Source organism: Buceros rhinoceros, unplaced genomic scaffold (genome assembly GCF_000710305.1).
Source record: "Buceros rhinoceros silvestris isolate BGI_N320 unplaced genomic scaffold, ASM71030v1 scaffold378, whole genome shotgun sequence".
NCBI classification, from domain to species: domain Eukaryota; kingdom Metazoa; phylum Chordata; class Aves; order Bucerotiformes; family Bucerotidae; genus Buceros; species Buceros rhinoceros.
Window position 1 is genome coordinate 31702 of NW_010424861.1, and position 21287 is coordinate 52988.

The 21287-nt window shown below is 37.4% G+C and overlaps 1 protein-coding gene across 1 annotated transcript in view; it reads right to left on the reverse strand.

Moving 5' to 3' along the window:
- The window catches only part of TRAPPC12 (trafficking protein particle complex 12), a 42975-nt gene that overhangs the window by 16703 nt on the left and 4985 nt on the right, over positions 1-21287 (reverse strand). Inside the window, exons 4-6 of the mRNA XM_010140914.1 lie at positions 12520-12632; positions 5839-5911; positions 2048-2121 (exon numbers count right to left, since the gene is read on the reverse strand). Of these exons, the coding sequence (XP_010139216.1) occupies positions 2048-2121; positions 5839-5911; positions 12520-12632 (260 nt within the window). The remainder of the gene's footprint in view (positions 1-2047; positions 2122-5838; positions 5912-12519; positions 12633-21287) is intronic.

Here is a 21287-nt window from a genome sequence, read left to right on the forward strand (position 1 = left end):
GCCGAATGCACCGCCACCACCACTCCTTGGGCCTGTCCATCCAGCCAGATTTCTATCCAGCAAAGAGTACACTCATCTAAGCCATGAGCATCCAGTTTCTCCAGGAGAATGCTGGAAATGGGAAACAGCGTCAAAGGCTTTACTAAAGTCTAGGTAGCCTAGTTCACAGTCCTTCCCTTAGCCACTTAAGCGGTCACCTTCTAATAGAGGGAGATCAAGTTAGTCAAGCAGAATCTGCCTTTCATAAACCCACGCTGATTGGGCCTGATCACCTGGTTGTTGTACATGCCACATGACAGCTCTCAGGATGATCTGCTCCATAACCTTCCCGATTTCTATCCAGCAAAGAGTACACTCATCTAAGCCATGAGCATCCAGTTTCTCCAGGAGAATGCTGGAAATGGGAAACAGCGTCAAAGGCTTTACTAAAGTCTAGGTAGCCTAGTTCACAGTCCTTCCCTTAGCCACTTAAGCGGTCACCTTCTAATAGAGGGAGATCAAGTTAGTCAAGCAGAATCTGCCTTTCATAAACCCACGCTGATTGGGCCTGATCACCTGGTTGTTGTACATGCCACATGACAGCTCTCAGGATGATCTGCTCCATAACCTTCCCTGGCACACAGGTCAGACTGACAGGCCCGTAGATCCCTGGATCCTCCTTCTAGCCCTTCTTGTTGATGGGTGTCACATTTGCTAACCTCCAGTGTACTGGTACCTCCCTGGTTAGCCAGGACTGCTGAGAAATGATGGTAAGTGCCTTGGTGAGCACTTCCACCGTCTCCCTCAGTACCTTTGGGTGGATCCCATCTGGCCCCACAGAATTGTGCATGTCTAAGTGGTGCAACAGGTCACTAACCATTTCCTCTGGGATTATGAGGGCTTCATTCCACTCTCCATCTCTGTCTTCCAGCTCAGGGGTCTGAGCATTGAGAGAACAACTGGTCTTACTCTTAAAGACTGAGGCAAAGAAGGCATTTGGTACCTCAGCCTTTCCCTCATCCTGGGTCACTATGTTTCCCCACATCCAGCAGAGGATGGCGATTCTTCTTAGCCCTCCTTTTGCAGTTAATGTATTTACAGAAACATTTTTTATTGTCTTTCGTGGCAGTGGCCAGATTAAGGTCTAGATGGGCTTTGGCCCTTCTCATTTTCTCCCTGCACAGACTCACAAGATCTTTGCAGTCTTCCTGAGTGGCTTGACCCTTCTTCCATAGGCCACAGACTTCCCTTTTCTTCCTGAGTTCCAGCCAAAGCTCTCTGTTTATCCAGGCCGGTCTTCTGCCCTGCCAGTTCATATTACCAGGACGGCCTGCTCCTGAGTCCTAAAGATTTCCCTCTTAAAGAATGTCCAGCCTTCCTAGACTGCTTTGTCCTTCAGGTCAGCCTCCCAAGGGACTCTGTCAATAAGTCTCCAGAAGAGGCCAAAGCCTGTCCTCCGTAAGTCCAAGGTGGAAATTCTACTGACAGCTCTCCTTACTTCCTGAAGAACTGAAAACCCTACCATCTCATGATCACTATGTCCAAGTTCACCTCCAACCTTCACATCACCCAGAAGTCCTTTTCTGTTCATGAACTGGAAAATTGAAAGATGGTATCTTACAATTGAGATAGGTTGACAAGAGAGGATGTATTTAGATGGTCTGGATCTTCATCATATACAAAGGCTATAGTACTATTAATCCTCCCAAACAGAGCAACATTCCTAATGCACAACTTGAAAAAGACAGAGTACATGATTGCTTTTTATTACAGCATTTAGTTAAGTGTTTGAAAAATTCAATTTAAAAATGCAAATTCTGTATTGTTATTGCATGTTCTCTAGGATGATCTGGGGAGAAATAAGTACAGATATGTTCCCAAAGAACATTACTGTAAATAGTTATCTATTAAATAAGACATTATTAAGACTAATTAATTCTTCACTAAGCAAAATCTTCAGGTACAGTCGGGCAGCCTTCCCTTATCTATGCACCAGTAAGCCTTGCACTTTCTCTGACATTCTATTCTGGAATATACGGTACCTCTGCAGTTGCTGCCACCCACATACCTTCATCATTAGCAGACAGTTTGCCATGGAGTACATCACCCGGCCCAGACGTGACCTCCACAGCTGAACAGAGGCTGCAAAATAAGAGCAGCTTGTGAATTTGCACAAATAAATTAGAGGTTCTTTCTTGCCATCAATTATTGGTCCTATGAATTACAATTTTGAAAGATCCCCCTCATTAACACCACTGGATTTTAGCCTAGAGTTTTTAATTCTCAGCCACACTGCACCATCAGACAGAAAATTCTGCATCTCTCTGAGGGAATTGCTCAAGAGCCTCTGGGTACCAGACACAATGCAACAATGCAGAGCAGTAGACAGCCGCTCATCTTTGAGCTCAGGCCAAATATTAAACAACAAAAGAAGCCACGTATTTTCCAATATCAGAACAAAAGGTGCGTAAAAAGATTCAAGTGATACCAAGCATCAGTTTAAAAACATGTAATCTACAGTATTGAATGTGATAAATTAAAAAAATCAAACACAGCTAAGATGTCATTTCAGAGTGAAAACACACAGGGTGAGAACTGAGTCTGGGACTGTTTGTGCTTGCCTCTGGCTTAGAGATATGCTGGAAAAATTCTGCCAAGCCTGTCTGCTTTCCCCGTGCTCCTGGAGCTTGCAGGCATTAAAAGCTGCAGCAGCAGATTTCTCCCTTTTGCTTTGCAGACAGTCTCCTGATGTTGTAAGAGAATGATTCACATAGATTCTTATTTTCTCCTATGATAATAGTACCAAGATCAATGCTAGAAATATTCCTCTAATCCTCAAAAATAAACACTAGGAGTATTAATTTAGTACATTTGGAAAATAAATGTATCTCAGTCAATCAGCTGTCAAGGTCACTGTAATGATTTGCAAGGGGGGGAGGAAAAAGGAGAACAGGCTGTTTCAATGAGATTGTGATAACTGAGACCACTCATTTGTATCAATAATGTAGTGTGTGATGAAAGCATGGCAGGTCACATAGATGAATTCTTTCAGCACACATAAACGCCATTACAAATAAAAAGATCTTGGCAAAATGTCTTCTCCCCTTCCTTAAAAGAAAAAACTCCTTCAATCTTCCCCACAACAAACAAAAAAACCCAACCCACGAATAATCCCAAATTATCTTTTTGAAAAGGGACATAAATGTGGGGACCAAGACTGAATCCAGTATTTAATCCACTGTACCTTAAAATCATTCATTTCTCCCAGCCTTTATTGTAGAAATTTCTACTTAACCACACACTCCTACTGCCATTAATGGAGCAGATGTTGTAAATCATGATACCTTTCTGTTGTTCTTTCCTTGTGGGTGTCTTTTAAACCTGTACATCATTAAATGACTCTCCTTTATTATTTCAACTATGTTAATCCCTCCTTTTTGTATGTCCTCATAGTTTGGTAACTATTTTCAGCTTTTTAGGACTTAAGTCACATCAAACTAGATGTTGATTCCTGCAGCAGAGACATCTAGGTTTCCTGTTAACAATCAAAGAGCACCAGCTACAGTTCTTAGAAAAGACTGCATAGCAGACAGATCAGATGTCTTCAGACTATGATACAAACTGAACAGCAATCTGATCTGGAAATTCCACAGCCCTGTGGGATAAGGCCTCTTAGCACTGGCAGAAAGGGGTTAAAGAAAACCTGCAAAGCAGTAAACAAAATCAAAAACCCAACAGCAGATCCTTGTATGTTACTGAGATGCCTGAAACCCACTCTGCAGGTCCATGCAGCCATACCTCCACTCTAAGCATTTGTTTTTCCTTGGTATTTATCAAGGACTCTTTACTCCACACTGCCATTCATTTCACTATGAGCTTGGTGCGCTGAGAAGCTGCAAAACTGGCTTCTTACAGAATGCGTTACCAGGCAAATGGTGCAATGCTAAATCTCTTTGCCTCTTGAAAAACTGGCAAATGAGGTGCTCTGTTCCAGACTAAATCGATTGGTGTGTCACCTTCTTAAAACCAGCAATAAGGAAATTACAGGCTAAGCATAATCCCCATAATGAATTAAGGCTGCTTTCACATACAGTTAATAAGGTTTGCTACAGCTAGTCTCACATGAAAAAAAAACCAACAAACCCTTTATCAGCCTCCTGGAGCTCCAAACGTGGCGAAAAGCAGACAGGGAGCAGACCTGGCTGACCTCCACAGACAACAGCAGTCTACAGTCTTTGCAAAGGTCCCATGGGCTTTTTGGCAGTCTTAAACCTATAGGCAGCTGCAAAGTAGACAGTATATACCATCTACTAGACCTCTCTGAATTTTCAGCTTGTCTCTTGGTAACTACTAGCTGCTGCTTTTCTAACTGTGCCTCCTCCTGAGCTCATCTCAGCTCTAAAGCAGCAGCAGACACAAAAAGCAAGGAGCCAGAATCTCATGAGTGAGGCAGACTGCAGGACACAGGATTATGACACAGTTAGGAAGAAGTCCGTGTACCTTAAAGAGGGATCAATGTCTTGGTTTTAAAGGGGTAAAAATGAAAGGAATGTGGGTATAATAAGGACAAAAATGATGGTAGAAAGGGTGTAATAAAGTAAGAAAATAGAGGCAAGAACAGCAGATACAAGGAGAGAACAGAAACTCCTGGAGTGCTGTGGATAAATCTTCAGTATCAGATTATCTTCTTTCTAACCCTTTTGAGAAGAGTACTAAGTGTATTCGTTTCACTATATTTGCAAATACCTTTATGCCAGATGCTACTCACAAGTACGAACACTCTTTGTAATGGTGTATTAATTCAAGTACAGTAACACGTTAAAGCTACTTTATATCCTGTCAATTTGAAGACCTGGCAGAAGAGTTCAGACAGGTCTGCATGCTTTCATATAGATGTTACTTTAGGGAATTGTTTGTAACAATTTTTTAACTCTGCTAACAACTCTACTTTGCCTCTTCCTATCTCAGAGGCAGACTTTTACCTCCCCCAGGCTCTAGCTGAATGATACCCTAGAGAAGTTGCAAAGTTTCCTTAGAGTTAGCTGAAGCTGAAAGGCTTTTTTTTTCTTGGTATGATGTTTTTAACTTTCTAGGCACTATGAGTACTTCCTATAATCCATAACAATGCCTTAAATGTCACCTCCCATCTAAGTCTTAAGTGTACTCAAATGACCTCATTAGTATAAATTGTTTAAAAAAAGAAAGAAAAAAAAGATGCATAGACAACTAATTTGCCTTGATGACCCTTCTTTATGCAGTAATGTATTTTATACTACTGAAGTTAAACAACTAAGAAGGATCAGGAAAAAAACATAACTGCTTATAAAATCATGAGAATGATGATGTAAACCAAGATCATCTAAAGTTTATTCAAGAGATGACTTAGGTATTTCAGGAGTCTAAGTACCACATGACTACCGTGACACTACGCCATCTATGTAGCAGCATCCTAGAGCAGTATAGCCCTTGCATGACAGCAGTTCAGGCTAAAAAAATTTAGCGGATTTCAGACATGAGGATCGAGAGAAACCAGTCAGCCAAGGCTTAAGGTGAAACATCCATCTAGCTACGACAGCAATACAGAGCAATAAATACATGCTCATCACTAAAGGATAGCAGCCATGTTCTTTGTTTCTTCTAAGTAGGAAAAAAAATTGATTTAGTGCATCACTTTGATCAGTGGCAAAACTGTGAAATTAATTCCAGCAAATGAAAGTACAAGGTGTATCATTTCAGAGGCTGTGTAAAAAAAATACTGTTTTAACAACTCTGGGGCAGACTTGTGAAAACTTCTGCCATACTGAGACAAGTGGTAAAAACATACTGTCTGTGAAAAAAAAATGTTTAAAGAATACTTACCTTGTCTGTTCTCCTGTGTAACATTAGTCATAGTTCCATCTTCAGTTAAGCCTTGTTCCAAATTTTCTAGTATCTGCAGTAAATTTTTTAAAGTAATCAACATAAATTTAAACAGCACTATATATTTAATGCAGACGATCTACAACTGACAGTCTATATGTAAACCAATTCAGGCAGGGATGCTTCACTGAGAAACAGTTCAAAACTACTGATTATTACCTTAGATCGACTGCACAAAATAAGAAAGCCGTTGTATGGCACAAGGATGTTAGGAGTTCAGGTTTATGATACTTACAGAACATTAAATGTCAGCACACTCTAGGGACATACACATTTTGTTGAGCAAAATATGAAACATGCTTCACCAGACAATGAATGTTCATGATCATAAAGAGAGTCAAACTGATTTTTCATAAAAAGCCACTGTCTCTTGACTCCCCCACCCTAAATATGGGCTGGGCTTTCACCCTTTCGTCTCCTCTTAGTTCTTCCTGCAATTTCCTTCTCAAAGTTTGGGTTTTATTGCTTCTTTTTATTTATTGCAGATTTTAAATCATGTAAATTGTTGAGTGAATGGAACATTCATTTTATTGGAAGAATGAAAATGCATAGTTAATAAAGCTTGTGACTTAAGCATTTTAAAAACATGCATGCAAGGTTCCATTTGAAAAGCAAGTCAACTTTGCTTTTTCTAATCCCATTACAGTTTCTCCAAATTCGTCTTCTGATTCCCACAGATCACTCCATTTTTCCTCTTACAGATTCATAGCTTTGGTTGTAAAAGAAATGCTTGAGATTCCCTTCAAAAAGACGTTAAGGATGCTTGCTCTTTGATCAGCCGCTGTGGTTAACTCATCAGGGAAATATAAGGCACTGCCTCTTCTGGGGACTAAGAGCACTTCTGAACACAGAGCCCTCAGCCTCTGTCAGTATAAGAAATAATTGTTTTTCCTACACCAGCAAAGCATTCCAATTGTGTTCAGTGCTTTATAAGCAAACACTTAAAAACAACACAAGGAATCCTCCAAAGCAAAGACAGGTAGAATTAACCTGTTCTCAGCCAATGAAGAGTAATTGGTACCTCCATGAAGCCAGTACATCTTAAGGTGGAAGGAATCGCCCTGTGAGATACCAAGCTTTTTTCACAGCCTAGAGTGAAAGCTTGAAGGCAGGTGCCATGAGTTTAGCTACCAGGAACTTAAGAGCAAGGAGACACATGATGAAATGACAGCAGTTACCACACGCCAGCTGAACCAGGGTAATTCTCCCGGTCAGAATTGTTAGCCCATCACAAATACAAGGTAATAGGATTTAGTGTAAACCTTGTCCACAGAGGGCTAGGTTAAGTTGCCTCACCTTGGTTTTTGAGAGGGTATAGGCAAACACCAGCAGATACTGCAGCTCATTTGATAGGTGGCAGTTTACGAGATCACAGTGGCATACCTGCGAGACTGAATCTCAGTCCCACTTTGAAAAGCAGTATAGCCACTTAGAAATAATTTAGAAACCAAAGCACCACATTTCAGTGTTAAATGCCAAGTGTATAATGAGGCATCTTGTCAGAGAAAAAAGAAAGAAAATTCTTCTCTCTCACATACCAAAACTACCTTATTGTCTTATTCTCTGTCCGATCTAAAAACTGTGATCTTTCTCTTCCCCTGAAAACTATCTATTGATCTTTTATCACTCTCAATAAGGCTTGAAGTTTGTATTCTTCCCTGGTCTAATCAACAAGGTGCCTTCATCAATGAAAGATGTTGTCTTTTTTAAAAGGCGATGAGTTTCTCTGAAAATGTGCTCATTAACATCACCAAAAGAGAAAGAATTAGGTATTAGCATAGAATTACAGTATTACATTAATCATTACTTGGGGACTTCTAGCTGTCACCTCAAGCTCAACATAATTAAAACAGAACTCAGTGCTGACTTGAGGCTAATTACTTTATTCCCTCGGTTTATCTCATTTTGCCCTTCTGAATTATAGGAACATCACCTACAATTTTTCAGTATTTGGGCATTTCCCCAGTTTTCCAAGAATTGTTTAACAATAACATTAATGATTAAGGTAGTTCCTCAGTGTAAGCTACCTGGGTTAGTTTACGTGAAATGTTTAATTTTAGCAAATTCCCTCATTCTACTTTTCTACAGGTGGTAAACTGTTTATTCTGACAATATTACACTTGATAGTTCCAAACCATTCTATTATAAAGAGATATATGATTGAACATTTCTATTTACTTTAAACCTCAGTTTTACACATGACCTATGTTTTTTCACGATTTAAGTACTTATAAACGCACACCCATTAGTTGCACTGGCCAGTAATACTTCACTGAGTCTTCTGTTTCATTCCCTATCCATCGCCTGTATACTCTAATTACTAACCTATGCACACCCTCATTTGCATTCCTAGTTTCCTATCCTCACATATCTCTGTTTAATACTTTTTTTCTTCTTCCACAACTTCTCATCAGCATTAGCTTCTTACGCAAAATAACTTTTTTTGGTGCTTCTGGAATTGTGTCTTTTTGGGCACTCAGACTGGTGTGGATCGTTATCATTTCTACAAACTCATCAAACAAGGTGTCAAGACAAATACCCCTAGACTGAAGTAACAAATAAGAAACAAAACACTTATGAGACCTTAGTAACTGAGCCAGAATGGGAAGCTGAATGAAAATAAAACCCAAAACCAATCAGTAGATAAGAGACCAAAAAGTTCAGCAATTTGGAAGTAAAACACAAGAGCAGGAAATAGGAAGATTGTGTATGGAAGGTCCAGGGAGAAATATAACTACTCATGAAGGAGAGTGGTGGAACTACAGAGGGAGTGGTTGATGGACAAATGGCACAAAGTATTTTTGAGAAGTTTTGCAGTGGTAACACTTGCAGAAGCTTTTTCAGGAAGCAAGACTGTTAACCCACTTGCCACTGCCCTACCCACCCGGTAGAAGAGCCCAGTACAGCTTTGCCACTTGAAGGATTAGGGTTAAAAAGTGAAATATGCTGCACTATGAGATGTGTACATTTCCAGGAGCTCTCCATCAATCAGCTAGGAAGCTCTGGCACAAAAAAGGGAGGAGTTTAGATTAAGCCTGACTGTTGTTTTTTTCAAATCTTGGTCTCTAGGTAAGCATTTATTAGCATGTCCTCAGGATTATTAGCACTAAAGTGATCACGCCTTATTAGCACCAAAGTGATCACATGTTTTTAAATGAATACTTGAACAGAATGATTTAAATTACTGTTGTTACTCTTACTGCTTGGCTGTTTAGAGACCATTTATTCCAAGGTGGACTTATAAGGGCAGCAACTCACTGAGGCAATTCATGTTGGGAAGACCAGCAATAATACAAAGACAGTAACAATTTCATTGCATTCCTCCCCCAAGCCATAGTGCGCATTTGGCACTACAGGTTTTTTCTTTCCCAAATATTGTGCCTATAGATGGAGATGTAAAATATCCAATCAAATATTGATTACAAATTTACAGGAATACTGGAAAAGGTAAAAACATTATTACCTATACAGAGAAAATGAAAATTATGTTTTTGCACTCAACCTCCAATCCTGCTTCAGGTAGCAGAAATACGAATGTAGATGGGGGTTGAACAGACCGAGTTACCAAAACAGGGATGAAGTAAGTATGGCTAGATCTTTAAGTAGAATGCTTAATCCAAAGTTGACAAGTGTCTGTAGAATGTGTACAACAAAAAGCAAGAGGGAACTTAGCAGGTTAAAAGGAAGTATCAGACAGGGAAAAAAACCCACAATTACATTAAGATAGAGAAACAAAATAGAAGGACAAATTTTCTTATGACAAGAATGCATTAGCATTAGCCAGGAATAGCTTCTCAGGGGATGTGGCCTCAGCTCCATAGGCAGGCTCATTAAAAACTAGAAAACAACCTTGTGTTGCAGAGAGACAGACTAGGTGAGCTAACAGGTCTTTTCTCACTTCTAGCTTTTATGACTCGAAGATCATCTCATTTACATAATAACTATTCGTATGCCCTTCTGTAAATATGGATGACTGAAGATTATTTTTCCACTTTTTAAAATAGAGAAGTAAAACACTAGAGGCTTTTTGTTGAAAGCTCTCCAATTACTTCTGTTATAACGCAAATAGTTCCCAAGTGTCATATACAAATATTAAGACCATTGAGAGAATACCTCCTTTATGTTATTTTTTGGTTATGCCATGGGTTTTCAAAAGTATTACGAACTCTATTATTGAACATTCCAGGTGAGATTGAGATTAGACTAATAGCATTCTATACAGAAATCACAACATATCTAAACCATGTTTCCTGTTGGCTAACCCTGACTTCAAATGGTTAAATTATGACCAATTTACACCTATCTTTTAAAAACGCATTTATCTTTACACGCTGGTTTTTTTCCACACTCTTGTTGTTTCTACAGTTGTCTTTTAATTGTTCCAAAAGACAAGGTATTTAATTGAATGCAAAAAAATAATTTGCAATGAGGTGTCTAGAATAACCAATCAGAAATACTCCCTTGAGAAGGATGGTTTTATTTATCTGTATGTAGATTTCTGTGTACTGTACTTTAAAAAGGAGCATCCATCAGCAGAGAAAATGGTTTGTATCCTAGTTCTAGTGGCTATTGTATCCTAGTTCTAGTGGAAGCTGTCAGAAGCAAAGGGAGATAGCTCTCTTTCTGACTGCGGCTGGAACACACTCACCCACGAGAAACTGCAATTTCAGACAGAGGAAGAGATGGCAACCTGTGAACCAGCAAGTGCAGAGAACAGTGGATTCCTCAGAAGAGCTACTGGAAGATGTACAGCCAGCCTCAGAGCAGGGCACTAGGGATCACATAGAATTTATGGTGACCTAGTCCACTAGTTGTTGATGGAGTGAGAACATGAGTAAACAGAACTGTTCTTCAGGAACATACGGGCAGGGAAATACGTCTATATTAATTTATGAATCTCTTTTATTTCTATTTCATCTCCGCCAGCCCATCCAGTTTCCCTTATTTAATAATAAAATAATCTGCCTAGTGCATGTTCATACAAAATCTTGTATTACAGTTTAAAAGCTTCCTTGGCACGCTGGATAGGCTCTAAGGATATGCACATCAAGGGAAAGAATGCAGGCAGAGTCTCCTCAGGATTGTAGGTGACTTAAAGGCCTTGTAAAGAAGGGAGTTAATGTCCTTTTCTTTCATTGAGTGATATCCTTTAATCTGTGGATAATCACTGCTGATCACACTGTAACTGAGATATGGCCATTTCAGTGAAGTTAGCCAGACGCCTGATGCTCAGCAATTACTTCTTTGTTCACATTTACACAATTTTCTCTCTCCGTTACAGATAAAGGAACTTAGAAACCAGGCAAGTTTTTGAAATCTAGTGGCACCATCATGACTGAGGTGAGACAATGCAGCACAATACCAGATCACATAAAACCAATATACAAAACAGCTGATCTGCTGCAGACTCGGGTAGGCACACGTCAGTAGCAGCACTGTGAAACCTGCAACAGTGGAGCATGGCATTTCCTGAAAGAAATTACTTCAAATTGAGGAGGACTGTTTATGAAGGAAAAGGCTGGAGAGAACAGCCTGCCAGTAATATTATTAGATGAGATGGTCATGAACGGGTAACAGCACTTCTTGGCCAAATTACATACCTCACTCAATGCTTTCCAAACCCATTCTTTCCAACTCTAACTTAAACCTTTCATCTTTTTCTCTCATAATACAAGGGCTGGATTTTTTACCATAAACATTTGGTTATCCTAGTCACTATGTGCTAGAAGAAAGTTGATCTTATATACGCAAGATCAACATAGTTATTGGCAATTATCGAACCCCTTCAATTCTGTTATGTGAGCTATTTTCAGGTGTAAATATAGGAAACTTCCAACTATCCAAGGGATACTGAAAATAAAAAATAACCACATGTATTTATCCTGGATACAGTTTTGACCTTTCAAGTGTCACAGATAAAACAATAACGCTGCATTTCTTCTAGAGTTTACCACAATGTAACATTCATAGTCACTGCTGCATTACACTACTCCGGAAAGATTTCTGTAAAAACACCTAAGGATTAATGCTTAATGGTCAGGGTGTTGTGTTTAGTGGACAAGGTTAGTGCTCACAACACCATCACTCCAACTTCAGCACCAACAAATGCCATGTTACAATTTAGGCCATATTTTCTACTATAGTAATCGATGAAACAAAACAAAAAACCTCAAAACAAAATCAGCAGCTTGTATTTATATTCCCAAGTGACTGTTGTTTCCAAAGCCAGCTATTCAGACTATTTCTGAAGGATCAAGACTGTTTTTGAAGGATGAAGATCATTAACAAATGTGTTTTGAGCTAGCGGGATGGAGCTGCATGAGTGAAGAAAACTCTCCTACTTGCCCTCAAACACATCTGCTTACTGGCTGGCAAAAGCATGAAAGCAAGAGAACTATGTTATCTACTCTTCAACTCACTTTAGTCAGAGCTACCACAGAGAAGAGAAGGATGTATCCTAAAATGGAAGAGGCACTTTATTACTTTTATTAGCGAGTTCCTTATTTGTATCAAGATGGAGTAAAAAATAAAGTCATCGTTGAAATTTAATGTTCTTCATTAGGACAATAAAATCTATTTCTTAAACATTAAGAAATTATTAGTGCATAGAGGAGCTGTTACCTTGGTGCAGATTATCTTCATACTATGCAGTCGGTCAAGTGTTTCCTGAGGATTACCTAGGTACTGAGGAAGTTCAGCATGTAAAATCCTCATGGAGAAAGGAACCATGGAACCTAGAAACATAATTTTATTTAAGCGCTTGCTATAATGGTCAGTTTGCAATTTACCTACATTGCACAAGGTATTTCTCTCTAGTGTCTACCTTCATATCTTTTTCTTCTCCTGATAAAAATAGGTGAGAAAATAGCCAACTTTTTCTCAGCTATATCATGTGACATATTGTAAAATGTTTTAAATAAACACATATGCAACCATAATCAAGAAAGGAAGAAGGTGCACCTCATTAGAATTTTCAAAACCAAGCTGTGCATCAAAGTACAACGTATTGTTAAAGATTTTTATAAACTAATTAAAATCAAGGATTAAAAAAAAAGTTTACTCAAGTTGCAGCTACAATATTACTCCTAACATTTGATAATACACATATTTTACAATCATTGCAGAAGAAATAAGATTAAATTATTGGCCTTAAAAGTATGCTTGTGAAAATGTTACATAACCAGGGCATGCAAAACCACTTCTATATAATCCTTTTCCAAATAAGGTTGATATGAAAGGCCGCTATATTACAGATGAAAAATGTCAGAAAACCAACAGGAGTAAAAAAATATAAAAAATGGTATTGGAAGAACAAAAATAATACTATAATAGACACATTAGATATAAAAATATATCAAGTCCTCTGGGAAATTAAATATATTACAAAATATTCTGTTTCTTTTTTCTATTAATATCCATAGGTTTGTGTAAGGTTCTGGGTCCTTTATGCTGAGGAGAGATGATTACATTGCTCTGAAGATGACTTTTAGTCTCATTTTTACTTCACTAACACTAGTGCTTTCAAAAAGAGTTACTAAATTACTCTATACTGTGAGACTGACTCTTCATAAGATGGTGTATTTTGTGTATTTTCTGGTTTATAGAAAACATCAATAGGAAAAAAAATTAGGCAGTATTTGGGAAGACAAAAAGAAATTTCTTCCTTTTCACATCAGTTTACTTTTATCTTTATTACTATAATATTTACCAAAGTTCATAAGCATCCTGGCTGACTTCAAGGGCAGTTTCAGGAGCTTTAGGGAACCCTAGTGGGTGCAACATCTTGCTTTCAGATAACTGCATGTTCCGATTCACGGAAACTAATATTTAACATAAACTAAATGCTACTATTAAAAACAAATCAGAACTAGCATGATGGGGCAACAGGCCCTGCAAAACACTGTGAAACAAGTTCCAGTATTCTCATACAACACATTCACTTATTTTGGATGTATTCTAAGGGGAATTTCCTCTCAAGGAAGCTCTTGCCCCATCTTTTCTCAAAAATAGGACTCGGATGCTTTTTAGAAAGATTTTTGCACCTGTTCTTAACAAGCTTTTATGTCACAGAGTTAAATGCTACATACAATGAGTCACTGCCTCTAGACAGTTTTACGGGTTGACAAAATTGTAATCACAAAACTCACTAAATATGACCTTCAGAGTAAGCCACTTAGTTCTACATAAATTCTCTTTTGCCAGTGCTAACTATTCCCCACGGCTTCTGTGACCGTTGTGTTCCCATAACGGATGTGCACACGAGTTCCATGCATCATCACATGTGGAACAGAGATTAAGAAAACAAAACTGCCTTTGAAATTCTGTTAAGAGAAGTATAAAAGTTTATGCAAAAGATGTGGAATCTTTTTTGTATGTATCCTGACTAGTGCCTAGTACAAGTGAAGATAGTGTCAGAGTGTGTGGGGTGAACAACAAAAGGAAGGCAAAAATAATTTAAAAGTAAATACTGCACCCAAACACCACAGAAAAAATTCCTTTGTAGACACGTTGCGAACTTAAGAACTTGCACTACAAACATGACCTGTGGCTGGTTCCATCTCTACCATCCCTCCGGTAAACAGGTTCTAACTCTACCATCCAATGGTAATTCTGCCAAAAAAAGCAGTGCCTAAAACCAGCTAGTTTGCTATTGTTCTTTCAGAAGAAGTAGTCTTAATGTATTGCTAATACATGAATCATGCACCTACTGCAGGTGAATCTTCAACAAGATTTCTGAGGTGAAGGTAAAAACAAAGAGTTTTGTACAACAGTAAAGCTTTAGAAAATCTGAGATATAAACCAAAAGAAATTTAAAGTTTTAGCAACATATTGGTTAATGACAGTGCTCTAGCATTTTCAATTCTGAACAAGTTTGTATCATTACATTATCTTGTAAAATGCGGCAAAGGTCAGCTCAATAAATCCTCATAAAGAAAATCTGAATTGGTAACAGAAGAGCTCAACGTACAGATAAACAGGTACTTAATGGAGCACAGATGAAATATTTCACGTTGTCCACTTTTATAAAATTTATATAATGTTTTGTAAAACACTTTTTAGGACTGCATATTTTGTAAAGTATTGATCTTATATGTTACTGACTTAAAGGCACACTATTATGGTCCACGCGAAGGGAAGGAATAACCCATTACCAATCTACATCATCAGAAGCAGTGTCACAGGATGTCAGAATGATGAATGCAACTCCAGGACAACTTAGACTCCGTAAGAATCTGATTTATTTCCTATCACAACTAAGACCTCAGTTGTAATAGGCATTCAGAACTATATTACATCAAAAAGTACTTTATTAATGTATAATTTCTCAACCCCTTAGTATTTCCTTCATAGCATCTGACCAAAAACCATTCCAGTGTGATCCTCAGTAGGTACGTCAAGTGTGATGACAGATCTCCCAAACGAAACCAGAAGGAAGCTGGTCCTCCGTGTAGGAGTAGTCAGTCTTATGGCCTTTCAAGCCAGAATTATATTAGTATTTCACACAGGAGGATCTGAAATTCTAGCATCTGTTTCTTCTCCTTCTTTTTGAAACTCATGACAATTAGTATCCTGCAAGAAGTTTTACTGTAAGCAACCAGCAAATCCATCCAGTTATTTCTGTTACTTACTGCTTATTAAATAGGCTGTTAACTTTATTTAAAATCTCAGAAACACCGTGTCTGCCGTCTCCCTTGGCTTCCTTGTAATCCTTCTGAATAGCAGAAGATTTTTTTATTTTTTGAAGAAAGCATAAAACTGTATGTGTGCTCTCACACAAGTGGGATAACTGGGGAAAACAAAGGAGAAAATAAACAAGCTTTTACCACTGGTAAGGCTGTCTTACCACTCCACGTCAAAAGTATTTTTTAACTTGAAGTCAAATCAGATGAGCAAATTGCTCATAAAAAACCTGTAGCACTTATCCGAGCTACTCATCCAAATAAATTTCTTAAATACTCTTGGTTTTTTTGGTTAAGTAGATTTTCCCAGATATGTTCCTCTCTCCAAGTAAGCTTCTTTTTAGTTAAATGATATGAGATACAGATAATATCTCTAATTCAGTTCCTACATTAATAAACTGATTTTTCTAGTAAAAAAAAATCAACATAAATTTATTTTAGATTTGATACAGCATGAGTGCTACTTATATAAAGTGCTAATACATTTTACACGCACTTCTTGGGACGAAATAAACAGCATTAATAGAAAATGCATGCGAAGAGATCTGTTCACCAAAAGAATTCTATAACTCCTGGTGAACAGTTGTAATCTGAATCTATAATTTTCTCAATCTAAGAAAATGGAGCTATAATCTTTGAACTTGTCTGAAAAAAAAAAAAAAGACGACAAGAGCAAGCCTGAGAGAAGCATCAGCAAGTTACTAAAAATGTTTTCACAGGGTGGATGGTAATGAACCTTTGTTTTCATGGGACTCAACAAGGTGACCTGTGTGTGTACCATGGTGGAAGAGAACATTGTGAAGGTAATGGGTTTGAAATGCAGCCCAGCACGGGACGAAGAGGAGATGAAAGAGGCAAAGGCAAACCTTAATATGGCTCTTGCGGAACTTCTTCAAAGTCACATCAGTTGACTGATGAAAATGTAAAGAGCAAAAAATAAGAGAATCACAGAAATTGCTGATTTGAACAGTTAACTCTGAGCTCACTAAGAATTTTGGTCTGAACCACAGGATGTGGATTTGTTGTTCTGATGTCACCACATCACGTTGCATCAAAGGCTTGTCATTCAGCCTTTTTCTGCTGAAAGAACAACAGTGCAGAAGAGCCCATTCCTGTTGTTAGAAACTGCATACAAGTCTACAAAAACACAGCTTAAGCTCTGTCTTGCAAGACAAAGAAGTTCAGCCTTCTGATAAGCATTCCTTAGCATTTTAATATGAAGATGGCAACAACTGAAAAAGAGTTGAGGCCTAAAAAAGGCATGTCTGAGATTTTTGAAAATTAAGGTGTTTTCACATTCTAGGTTAACAAGAAAACAACTGGGAATAGGTAAATGACATTTGAAGATGACTCTAGTAAATCAACAATAATACTGTTATGAGGGTCGGAGAGACATGTTGTAGAATTCAAGATTCTAAAATTTAATTAGAAAGCAGATTAACAACAGGGGAAAAAAAACCCTGTACTTGCCTCAATAAACACAGTTACACTGAGGAAAAAGAAAAACCCAAGAAAGTAAGATTGACTACATTAATGCTAAACTGTAACAGAAATACATGTGCTTGTTAGATCAAGAATGTCATTATATTGTTAGCCCACACATTTAAGGCAGACAGCATAACACACTTTTCTTTGTAATGATTGCCTATACCAGAGCAAGTATATCCCACTTGGGATAAGAGAATTTTATATAACACTGGATTTTGGCATTTGCTATCTTTTGCAAAACTGTTTGGAATCAAACCCAAGTCCTCTATTATATTTCACTCAGTAACAAATTTAACAAGGTAACATGTCAAGGAAATATTTAAAACAAAATATTTAAAATGTTTACTTAAGAACACAGGAGAATGGCTTTTGCTCTCTACCTCATGCTTTGGATTTCTAAAGAAGTAATGCCCTCTTACACAGCAAAACCATGTCAGCTAAGCTTAGACAATTTCAACAAAAGGCACTACCCTACAATTACCTAGGTACTCGAATTTTATTTCTGAGTTAAATAAATCTTATTATAGCTTGATGTTTTACAGTTGACCTATGTTGCTTCTCTTTAGGGGTTTCATAATTTTATCTATAAAGAATTCATTGTGGAAAAACGGTTGAAGACAATTCTTTTCTTAGCTATCACTTTTAAACATAGTGGAGACTTTTCAAAGAATATGATCTTTGATTGTCACTTTGGCATGAATTAATCTCATTCATATATATTATTATCAGCACAAGAAAGGCAAAACTAAAAAGTGAAAAAAGGTCTGCTGAAAGGAAAATGGATACTCCAAAAATATGGGAACAGATGGGAAAAAATATTAGAATAAGGCAGAATATTCTAAGACCACAGATTTCAATTTCTATTTCTTTATGAACAGCTGCACATTTTCATAACTGTCATAATATGAACATCACCTCATGTCAATCAAATTCAAACTGCAGCCCTCGTGTGCAGCCCTTTTAGAGCAGAAAAAAGAGGACTCCAATGGATAGCCATTTTATCTTCATGTTTTCTTATTGCAACATCAGCAACCAGAAATCCTTTCTGACCTGTCTTCTACAGCTTATTCAGTAAATCTTAAATACCAAAAAGAAGCAGAGGGGCAAATGATCATTTGCTGGAAATATAAAGCGGGCTCTTATGACGGAAAAAAAACCCCAAACAAAGAAACAAACCCTTCCCTTCACAGTGTAAAAGAAAAAAAAAACAACCAGAAAATTCAGTTTCAGAAAGACATTTTGCTTTATACATACATATACAGAGATATATATTCATGCATCCATATGCACATACACACTTTTACATCCTTCATTTGTATAATTTATACAAAGACTTATAAAAGTGATGATGTAGTAACCTTGAATCCTATTCTCACTGACTATTGAAAGTATACTTAAAAAAATCCAGATTCAGACTAGTTTCCAAGCTTTTGTTTGTTATTTTCATTGCAGAGAAACTGAAGACGACATAGGAGCCTAAGTATTTGCAACCATTGAGAGAAAATGTTTTGAGAATTTTATCTGAAAATGCATGTTTCCATATACTTAATTTAATTGCACATGACCTAAGAACATAGATATTCTGAATTAAGATTTGGTTTTGAAAGATTTAAAAAATACTTTCTCAGTAATCTGGAGTTGTTTGCACTGAAGCAAGGAGAACATAAGAAAAAGAATGCAGAAAAACCCAGCAACAATTTCTCTACCACAAAGAGATCACCATAAAATTTATCTACTGATAACTGCAGTAAGGCAGAATTTAGAAGTTACTTACTTGCTTACTTTTAAGAAATACTACATAAGGTTGGAACTGTCTACAGTACGACTATGCAGCCTTGGGAAATAAAGCACAATTAAATATTTTAGCAGCACTCTACCTGCTATATTTGTTACCACAAGTCAGTATTTGTGGTAACATATGAGAAAACCAATACCACATATAACAATAACCAGAGTCTTTTTTTCCTTGTTTTCCTGAAAAAATTTTTAACAGACAGGAGCACTCTATATGCTACAACTTCTTTAGTCTGTGCATTTCTTCTCTTCTCTCTTTTTTTACCTCGATTACTCCCTTTTGCCTCCCTATCCACCACAATTATTTTTCTTTTTTCCCCACACCAATTCCCATTTTGCTACAGTTCTCCCACTAACCAAAAGTTGATGAAAAAAAGGGGGTATTTCACTTATAGCACCATCCAAAAACTTGATGAGAAAGAAGAAACGGAAGCTTCAGCAAGGCTGCCTTCTACTAGTATAGACAGGTGGGAGAGAAGAGAAAAAGAAAGGAAGACAGTAAACTCAAAATGGCTGTAGTGGCATCCCTACATTTACTCTGAAAGCATTTAAGAGATAACTGTGCCAATTCGTGCCTGTCCTTCCTTATAGCATAGGCTGATATTCTGGAACAGGACCAGGCTTTAGAGAGCAGATAGACCTTGGAGCTGTACAAGTCCTGCTCTAAACATAGTCCAAATACCTGAAAAATACGTTCTGCTGGTATTATAGAAAAATTCCAGATGAGTGTTTTCACAGTAAGTGCAGTGTCTCTGCATGAACAGACATAAGACAATTTTCCTGTTACATCTTTTGCTATTTAATTAGCCTATTAAATATAATAATAGTTTATTACATTTCACCTTAGATATCAGCACTGAAAACCTGTTTACAACATGGGCTTGAATTACAGTTCTAGACATGTATGATAAGATTAATTTAGGGAGATCTGAATTTCAAAACTGAATAAAAGCAACAAATCACGTGCACTGCTTGAGTAAATAAGGACACATAAAAAAAAGAAACTCACATAGCCAACTATTTCTTGTATCAATTTTTTCATGTATTTCTGCTAAAACTCCTAACTACAGTGGACATAAGTAGTAAGGGCATAAATGTAATACAGTGAAATACACTAAAACAATAATTGTGATGTCTAGACTCACATTACTTTGAGAGAGATACATACTTTATATATACGTAATATATAAAACATCACTATCCATCCGAAAGTGTCAGCCTATCGCAGCACACAGCAGCGTAGCCCTATGGCAGTAACAGAGTCACGCTTTAAAAACCTATGTTTGAATTAGTAATTCCCATGAATTAGTTCATGGGAAGGTGTACAGTATGAAATCAGTTTCTAGAGTACATACAACTAAATATTTAACAATATGTTCCTTATTTAGGCACCTTCACCAGACAACAGAAGACTAATTTCATGGTAGAGCAATACAGAAATGTTGTATCATCACAGGGAGAATGAAAAGGGGAAAGGGAAAAAAAAACAAACCACTCCTATACATATAAACCTCTGGTCAGGGAAATAAAAGTCCTCTTTTTCACTTGTGCACGGTTTGTTTTGTTTTTTTTTTTTTCCCTTTGTAATTCAAAATAAATCATTCACAATTATGGTAGCTTTAGAACACTGATTTTGACAATGTTAACTTTTCTGTAACTTACTGGCCTGTTAAGCAGAAACAAGACCAAATTATCTCATAAAAGGATGAAATAGCATTTTAATGTTCCATTGTAATTGTTGGCTCTCACTCTCTCGGAAGCAGGCAGACATTACATTGGAAAGGATATCTCAGGTTAGCTGACCAATCACGAGAGCGTTTATGAGTGTCATGAGTAACACAGAAACAAACAATACAAAGAAGTAGGTCAGACTGTGTAAATACAAAGACAAACCCCCAAAAAAGACAAATCCTGAAATCCCTTAGTCATGAAAATGATGACAAAAATTCAGCCTTATATATCGCACAGAATACAAGCCGGAAGCAATCTGGAACACAGTTCCTAACCTAAGTACCCACCTATTACAAAACAAGAACATTACATATAAAATAAGGACCTTTCGGCTTATCTCCATAGATGAATTTACAAGAAATCATTCTGTAACTGAAAAATGTTAAGATTTCACTACAAAACGAGAATGATTTGCTCTCTGCCTCATATCAAACAGGAATGGTCAAAAAGTAATTTAACTAATTTCACTGGATGATACAAGGATACCAGTAGATTCCACCTCTCCCCAGGTGGTACACACCTACAGGCAATGGAGATGATGGAAGAGAGAGACCACAGAAACCAGAAAAGGAAGATTTCAGAATGATTAGATCTTACAGCCATTATGAAGACAACAGTCATGGGATCCATGCACAGCATGGCTGAAAATGCCATATAAAATCTCAGGATGAAACAGGTATTTGTAGTGTTATCAAA